Source organism: Notothenia rossii (assembly GCF_949606895.1).
Source record: "Notothenia rossii genome assembly, chromosome: 6".
NCBI lineage: Eukaryota > Metazoa > Chordata > Actinopteri > Perciformes > Nototheniidae > Notothenia > Notothenia rossii.
The window spans coordinates 83,857,929-83,867,210 of NC_136909.1; the positions used below are offsets into that span (position 1 = coordinate 83,857,929).

The 9,282-nt window shown below is 41.5% G+C and overlaps 1 protein-coding gene and 1 long non-coding RNA gene across 2 annotated transcripts; one reads left to right on the forward strand and one right to left on the reverse strand.

Moving 5' to 3' along the window:
- Window positions 1–242: 242 nt before the first annotated feature.
- LOC307043221 (uncharacterized protein) lies at window positions 243–2,405 on the forward strand (the record flags this gene model as incomplete). The annotated part of the gene is made up of 2 exons (XM_079687538.1): window positions 243–1,058; window positions 1,573–2,405. The coding sequence occupies 2 exons, from the start codon at window positions 243–245 to the stop codon at window positions 1,624–1,626; spliced, it is 870 nt and encodes a 289-aa protein (XP_079543664.1). The 3' UTR covers window positions 1,627–2,405.
- Window positions 2,406–7,450: 5,045 nt separating this feature from the next.
- LOC307043224 lies at window positions 7,451–8,783 on the reverse strand. Its single transcript, XR_013809301.1, has 2 exons — window positions 7,770–8,783; window positions 7,451–7,552 (listed from the first exon to the last, which is right to left on the reverse strand). It is a non-coding gene; the product is annotated as an uncharacterized lncRNA (long non-coding RNA).
- Between the last annotated feature and the right edge of the window lie 499 nt (window positions 8,784–9,282).

Here is a 9,282-nt window from a genome sequence, read left to right on the forward strand (position 1 = left end):
GACACAAAAAGCAGAAAGCCACAGAACTGAGAGACTGATGCTGAGGTGAAACAGATCCTCTCTCAGTCCTGCACTGAGCTGTGAACATGGGGGAAGTTTTGGTGTTTTCTCTGCTGGTTTTGGCCTCTCTTCGCTCTGCTTCTACTGAGATGTTCATCAGGGAAGGCGGTCACGTGACGCTGGACTTGAGGCCTGCTCCTTCCGATCCGATCACCATCATCCAGTAGAAGTTTAAAGATAGTATGCTGGCAGAATGGATGAAAGCTGTGCTTCCTTTGACCCATAACAGAAACAACATCAAACTGGACATAGTCTCTGGACGTTTAGCTATGGAGAAAATGACCAAAGAGGAAGCGGGTGTGTATTCAGTTGAGGTTAACAAAAATCAGCAAAGAGTGACATACAACGTTTTAGTGATCAAAGATGTTCCCAAGCCGGAGATATGGATCGCCCCGCTTACATGCAGCCATGAAAGTGACCAATGTACCCTGAGCTGTGAGGGGGACACCACCGGGGCTGAACCCGTCACTTACAGCTGGAAGACCGGGGATGGAGTGTGGAAAGAGTCGGAGAAATTCATGCCCATCACCAGGAAAGAGCATGGAGACGTGAAGACCTTCACCTGCAAGATGAAGAACCCAGTAAGTGAGGAAGAAAGTGATCCACTTCCAAACAGACTCTTCAGAGAGATGCCTCTGGAGAGTTCTGGAGTAAGATATGAAGCTGTGTTGATCAAAGAAGTTCTGAATCCGGTCGTGTCCTCGTGGGGCTGCTGGAGGCTGGGAGCCGGGCCTTGGACTGAGTGGAGGCAGCTTTATCTGGACGTCCTGCTCAGGGATCCAGAGCAACATGGAGGAGGGTTCTGGTGCAGGATGGAGGTCCCGGACCCCCGTGGGGAAGAAAAAGCAGCCCGCATGATTCTGTTCCTCCCTGCAGACTCTGGACTCTGGATCAAAGTGTTGGGCGCTGTGATGAGATCCCTGGCTCTCCTCGCCCTGCTGGGGGTCGTGCTGTTCGCGGTGTGGAGGAACAGAGAGACTCTCAGGAGACTGATGTGTCCGTGTCAGAGCAGAGAGAGAGACGATGAAAATTAAGCTTAAAGAGGGTGCTTGCTTTTATTTCTTATTCAAGCACGTCAGCAGTGAATGCAGTCAAATATGAAATACAATTGTAAAACAGCTTTCCATATGTTTTTGTTCAATGGGGACAATATCATGCATTCATTTGTCTCTTTTTGACTTCTGTCCCTTATTAACACACGGGAACTGATGTGTCCGTGTCAGAGCAGAGAGAGAGATGTAACTGAAGTTTAAAGAGGGTGTTTGCTTTTATTTCTTAAACATAAAGAAATAAAAGAATACAACCTTGCTGAGACTACATGTCAGCAGTGAATGCAGTCAAATATAAAATGTAAATACTTTTATGTAATATTTTTCAAATCAGCTTTGCACATGTTTTTGTTCAATGGTGACAATATCATGTATTCATTTATCTTGCATGCAGTGTATTTGGCAATCAAATATGAAATAAAAAAATCGTTCATTGCTTTTTAAAACTGCTGTTCCTGTTCACCTTATCACCAACACTTTTGTTCTTGATGAGCCTCCTGAGGCCTGCTCCTTCTGAACAGATCTCCATCATCAAGTGGAAGTTTAAAGATAGTATTCTGGCAGAATGGGTGAAAGATGTGCTTCCTTTGACCCATAACAGAGACAACATCAAACTGGACAAAGTCACTGGACGTTTAGCTATGGAGAAAATGAATAAAGATGATGAGGGTGTGTATTCAGTGGAGGTTAACAACAAGGTCTAAAGTGAGACATTTAAAGCTGAAATGATTAAACATGTTCCCAAGCCGGCAGTGAGGGTCTCCCCGCTGACTGGCAGTCCTGAGTCGAGCAGGTGTGGGCTGTGGGTTATCTTAGCCATAGGCCTATATTTTTAAAAATACACTCAGAAGACAAAAACGTCCCTTCTTTCATAAAACTGCTATCTTTTTCTTCTAAAGAATAAAGGTAGTCTTGTAAAAAAGAGAAAGGAAGTGGCGTCGGTTTAGTTTCATGACAGATAAAGCGGAAAACCAAAAACCTCAGAGGCTGATGCTGCTGTGAAAAACAGATCTTCTTTCAATTTTGTTTTTTAACATGTACTAGCCTATATACTTAATTTAGAACTCACGGTTTAAAATAAGAACTCTGGGAATACAATTCCAACACAAAAACATATTTCTCCTGATGAGAATCACCTTCTTCTAAAGAGGAAGTTCAATATTCTAAAAAAGAGAGAGTAAATGCTGTCAGGTGACACTTTCCGCCCTGCACTGAGCTGTGAACATGGGGGAAGTGGTCGTGTTTTCTCTGCTGTTGGCGGAGCTGAGCGTTGCTTTCAGTCTGACGCTAGACATGAGGACTGGGGGGGAAATGTGTTTGATCTAAAGATGTGGAGGGTTTGTATTCAGTGGAGATCAACAAGGTCCAAAGTGACACATTTAAAGCTGTAATGATCAAACATTTTCCCAAACCGGATGTGTGGCGCTGACATGCAGCCCAGAGTCAGGCCCGTGTAATGTGAGCTGTGAGGGGGACATTACCGGGGCCCGTCACTTACAGCTGGAAGACCGGGGACAGAAAGTGGAAAGAGTCGGAGAAGGTCATGACCAACCCATTCTCACAAAAAACGTGTAATTAACTACGTTGGTTGACAGGGCAAAAACGAAAAAGTATATTCACAAATAACCCTCTCAAGACGTGACATGGATACAATATTTTGTAAAAAGAAACATGGAGCTCAAATCATCTTCGTAATATCTATCAAACTATAGATCCTACACATCCACTGGACGTAGATTATAAAAGTACAATATAAACTTCTTGCTAGGAATGTAATCAAAAAGCATTTTAACGGCCAAACTATCCTACACTTTAGGATTTTCCACGAAAAATAAATCTGGTGTCCGCCATGTTCTTTTTTTCTCACGCTGGGAAAGTTAGCGATCACGTGACATGGAAACTGGTCATTAGAAATTAATATTAGGGACATAATTGGCGCTTTCACACTGGAGTGCTTTTCCCAGGAATAGTTCCAATAGTTCCTGGGATTTTGCGTTCACACCAAAAAGATCTGGAAGTAGAACTTAATTCTCTGGAACCTTTTCACCCCTTTTCAGTCCCTGTTAGAGAGGCGGTACTTTCATGGGAGGAAAAGATTCAAATTTCTGAAGTTTTGTGAAGCCGCCATTTTATTTGCTCGCATTAGCATTATTAGCATTAGCATTAGCCCAGCGCACCAACGGAGAGAGAATAACTTATGGCAACCAGTGGCGGCGCAAGAGTATTTTTGTTGGGTAGTCTATGGTAGGGCTAACCCATACAGTGGTGGGGCTCGAGTCAGTATTTGTAATGTAATTACATACACGCTATATCGCACCCCTTGACAGTGAAACGCCAGGCGTGAGGCTTTTATTAGCCTCCTTTTATCAGCTAAATTACATCGAGAGCAACAGGTGTGAGTTAAACAATACAATAGCCTATTCTGCTAATTCCACGTTGTTACAACATGCTACGCAGCGGCAGAAACAAGAAAAGTTTGCATATAGAATTGACACAGAGAGAGAGAGAGAGAGAGAGAGAGAGAGAGAGAGAGAGAGAGAGAGAGAGAGAGAGAGAGAGAGAGAGAGAGAGAGAGAGAGAGGTACAGCACACAACAGGTGGCCTGTGTGTCTAGTGTTATACAAAACACTTTTTCAAATGACCCATTATTACAAAATATATTCAAAACTCACTATTGACGTTCTCAAAGCAGCACGATCCGCCGGTTGTTGTGGTTGGAAGCGAAAATGTCAATGACACGCTGGACATCCAGTGCCTTACTCCTCTGCTTATTGATAGCCAGCAGGCCCAGGTTGCTGTTCCGTGCATCACCACTGCTGTTTCTTAGATAATTCTTGATGCGACGGAAACAGGAGAAGCTGCGTTCGCAGCCAGCAGAGGTCACAGGCAGAGTCAGGGAAATGCATATGTCTGTGTAAGTCCGTAAAGGCATCCTTGTAGGGTCGCATTAAAGCGCCTGTTCGACTTGTTGTACCTCAATGCGAGGGCGTTTAAGAATAAATCTATCCATCCGAAATATACAATTAATCCTAGAAGATCTGCTGTCTGTCCGCAATTTACTCGGCGCAAGTTTGGGGACTTTTCACTGTGAACGTGACGTATCGGTAATACATGACGCAGCAGAACCAACGTTTCGTTGCTCTGATTGGCTGTAGGTCTATAGAGAGGCGAAGTCCCGCCCATCTACTTCCGACCCATGGGACCCCGGAAGCGGAAAATTATACATTGACGTCAATGGAGAGAGAAAAGTCATCTTTCGATCCCGTTTGAATTGTGCCACGAATGACACATATGATGTTTGTCAAATTAAAAGAACATTTTGCAAGTCAAAAAAATAAAAATGTGTCGTAAAACTGTGAAGTTACAATTTTTTTTGTGTGAAACCGCTCAGTGAACTACAGGTCTCTGGTCTCGCACAATACGCGTCACCATCACAAAGATGGCTGTCACGTTAGTAAATTTCACCTGTTTCTTTCAGAATGAGGCGAAAAAGTATAAAACGAGGTGAAAATCACTACAAGTATGGGCATGTTGAGAGCTGTACATACACGAAAGGGAGCGGTTCTGTAAGAGCCAGCATGCGGGACCGGCTTTACAAGGTTTCAGTGAGTAATATGAGTGCAATGTTTAAGGTTAATGTCAGCTAGCTAACAAGGTACACTAACGTGTTTTGTTTTAGAAACTAGTTTTCTCCTTAAGAACTTTGTGGTGTCTGTGTATGCTGTGGATAACATTAGTGTTCACAAGAACAAGATACACTCCCGTGTTTTGTTTTAGTTGCTCTTCAGATTGAAGCGGCCAGTTCTATATCGACTATATGTGATCTCCTTTTTACATCTCGTTGTGTCATTTGAGTTTATTTGCTGTGTGTAGATTCAAGGATTTTGGTTATCTTGTCCAGGGATGCAAACTTGTCACCTTTCGGCGAAATTCTCCGTTTTGAATCCAAAATAGGTCGTTTTTGTGATTCCTGTAGATCTGCAATAAAAATATTTTTTGGGTATGGGAGGGGGTCTGGGACCCGGATTAATGTGCGGCCGCGAGCTTTTTTATATATATATATTATAATGAAGCGCGAGCTGTGTGCTCGAGTCTTCCTGCCTGTCGGCTCTGCTCATGATGTATAATAAGCCTCTGCTGCTCGGCGATGATGGTCTAGCTTCAGCAGCTACATTACCTACGGTGCGTTCGTTAATATTAACTGTGCGTCCGGAGTCCCTGTGGCACAGACTGGACCGCTGGTGAACAGCTGTTAGAACGGGCCGTTCAGGTGTTCACAATAGAGCTCCCTGTCGGAGCGGCAGAGCGTGATGTGCACTGAAAAGTTTTTTTTTCCCGTCGCAATATTATCGTTGAGCTAGCTAACTAGCATACATTGTCACTATCTGCTAACGTTAGCTTTAGCCTTCGTTTTCTAATCGTTTTTTTCATAGGCTATAAACAGAGGTGGTATAAGTATATATCTTGTAATTGATTAAAATTAGAAGTACTCAGTTCTTGTACTTGAGTAAAAGTAGAAGTACCAGAGTGTAGGAATACTCTGTTACAGTAAAAGTCCTGCATTCCAAATGTTCCTCAAGTAAAAGTAGAAAAGTATTATTATCAAAATATAGTGAAAGTAGCGACAGTAAAAGTAGTCATTTTGCAGATTGGTCCATTTCAGAATAATATGATACGTTTTATAATGATTGATCATGAAAGTGTTCTCAAAGCTGGTAAAGGTGCAGCTAGTCTGAATGACTTTGTATACTGCAGGGTAGCTTTTGGATTTACTCCAGGTGGAACAAAGTCTGATTTAACACTTGATTATATTTCACATCATTCATCCACATCTGTAAAGTAACTAAAGGTATTACATACATGTAGTGGAGTAAAAGTAAACCATTTACCTCTGAACTGTAGTGGAGTAGAAGTACAAAGTAGCAAAACATTGAAATACTTAAGTAAAGTACAAGTATCTCAAAATTGTGCCCAAGTACAGTACTTGTTGAGTTTATGAACTTAGTTACTTTACACCAGTGGCTATAAAGATAGAAAGACTAAGCCTTGCACAGAGGCCTGAAAATACATTTTCAAAATGCTCAACAGTGCTGCCAAAATTATTAACTGACTGCTACACAATTAAAATAAATGCTTTTTATATATTTCTATTAGATGTGACTCTATGGCGTTTCTGTTAATATTAACACTGCTGCTTTAGTTGTTCTGACTGCTAAAATCCTCTGTTATTCCTCATTTTAAAGCCGATATTCTGTGGGGTCAGGGGGCTCGGATCCTTGTCACCTTTTTCATACCTGATGAGTTTGCATCCCTGTTGTCAATTTGTTTGGTTATCTAGGCACAGCTGTGTGTGACTCCCTCTGGTACACTGGTATGTGTTTTCCTAATGTAGAGAGCATTGATTAATTAATAAACTACACACTGACTCTAGATCCTGACCAAATCCTTATTTTTTGATCAAATGTTTTTCAAAAAAATGTATTGTATATTATATAACAGCTGCAAATCACAGACCGGAGTCTCTGCTACTGTGGACCACGAAGGAGGGGATCATCATCCCCATCCCCAAAGACCCTGCATGGCATGGAAATCTCCTCCTCCTGGAACAATTCTACACCCAGCATATGCTCCCTGTGTTGGCCAGTAGAGAGGAGGACATTTAAATAAACATACTCTTAACACCCTCGGACTCTGCGTTGTGTTTCGTATGTGTGATGGGGTGTTATGCAGAGGGGAGGAAAACAGGACACAGCAGATTGGGATTGTGGTGGAGATGCTGAGCAGTTATTTAATTGTTGCGTGTAATTATTATTATACTGTGTGCTTCTTAGTTATTCCATCTTTTGCTGTAACATGGATCTGTATGTAACTCTATATTTAATTGTTATCTACCACACTTCCTTCTACATCATACACCATCATTATACATGATGGTGTATATAGGATATGTATTTATTTGTATACATATCTAAATTGTATAATTTTATTTTTCGTATTTGGGATTTCTCTTTTGTCCACTCAAATACACTTGGCCCTTTCTCTTTTCCATGTGGAAAATGGCAGCTGCATATTCTGCTTTTCTCATCTGCTCCCTGTCTGCTCATCTACGATGAGAAAATTATATAATTAATTACTAATAATCATTTAAACCTGTTATTACCAATATTTCACAAATTCTGCATGTAAACTTAAGAGCACAGCTGTATGTTGAGTATGTCAGCTTTGCTTGGTTCATCTTACTGGGGGGGGGGCTGCTACATGGATGTCGGTGCAGTCCACAATAATTTTGCAGCTGAAGGCAGAATGAATTTATTATTGACTCAGAATGAAGCACAACTTCATGTCATACAATACATTGACTTTATTTGTAATTGTGTAAAAAAAATATGAGCATTGATTAGCAAGCAGGACCTGGCAGGAACAGAGAATGGTGATGGATGGAGCTGGGAAGAGAGAAGAATAAAGAAAACAGATCAACTTTATCGGATATTAAAAATTCAATTTCAAAACAAGTTGCCGCTCCTACAGTTTTCTAGTGTGTAAAGATGATTTCACATGACCAATGCAAAATATCACACTCAATACATGTGTGTCTCTGAGGGGTGCATTGTGCCTTTGATGTATATAAATAATATACCATAACCAAATACTATTACGTACAGTGGAAATCAGGTTACCAGAGCAGGTCAGACCAGTGTGCATGTTCCTCAGGGTCTCAGCAGTTACAGGTGAGGTAAAGAAAATAAGAGAAAAAGGTCAGTAACAACACTTTAAAGTAACAACACTGAATAATTATCTCTTTTAATAATTTTCTCTCAGTAATCACTCAACTACTGTCTATCCAACAAACAGATTGACTCACTCTCACTATCATCACAATGAAACACGTCCAGAAGAATGTCATGCAAAGCTGCCTGCCTTCCTTCCTTCCTTCGACTCTCCCTGAACTGCCTGATCTTTTAATGGTCAATGTTAACCATTTGTGCAGATAGCATTAAGTAGAAAAGATCGCTGATACTAATGTGGCGTTAGCCTACCTCCCGCCCCCTTAGCACCTGGTGGAGGGGGCGATAGGCTACTCTTCAAATGTTTCACAAAATACTTACCATCATGACTACTCTTACTGTTTAACATTTTGGTTTACTTCATGTTAAGGCTAATACAAATGACAAGGCTAAGTAATGTAATATAATGCTAACTAACATGCTCGCTACTAGCTAGGTAGCTAACTTGACTATGTTCCATGCAAAACATGTATATTACCTGATATGTTTGGTCCAACGACTCCTGGTCCTTTCATCAGACGGGAAGCGATAGAACGAGCAAGTGGTATGATCTCTTTTGTGATTACAACCTCGTACAAAGCACACAGGCATCTTGTAAAAGTGAATTTATTGGAGCAATCTCTTATATTTATTGGAGGGAATAAATCAGTCTTCTTCTTCCTCTTTGCTTTGCGAGTCACAACCAGTCTTGGAGCATTATCGCCTATGACATCACTTACGCGACCCAGAATGCATTTGGGATTTGTAGTCTTTCTAGTTGCGTATTATTCATAGTCTTATATTTCAGCATTTTTACGACAAACTGTGACTTTTTTTGCATGGAAATGATTGTTTAAGATTGACAAACATCATATGTGTCATTCGTGGCACAATTCAAACGGGATCAAAAGATAACTTTTCTCTCTCCATTGACTTCAATGTATAATTTTCCGCTTCCGGGGTCCCATGGAGGCTCCCGGAAGGGGAGGGACTTCGCCTCTCTATGGACAAGTTTACGCGACAAACCACGGGTAGCGACATAACCCTACACAAATGCACTTCATTTCCGCCGGAAGTCTTTTGCACAGCGTCTGTCGGTGTAAACCGGTGTAAACAGTCAGACGGGCACTGGTGTAAACACAGCGATTTCGATGCTAACAGTGATGCTAGCTTGGGAACACGATTCTACTTCTTTGACTGGAGATGGCGTTACTCTCCCCCACCCGAATTCAGTGCAAAACTGGGAGGATAACATGACGACGTGGCCCAGCATAATAAACTGCCTTATTTAGGTCATGCCCACAGGAGCCAACAGTTGTCTGTTGTTTACATAATGCACAATTTACATGATCTCTTTATGCTGTGCAATATATCATATGTGCCTGTACTGTTTGAGTGAAAATAAAGTT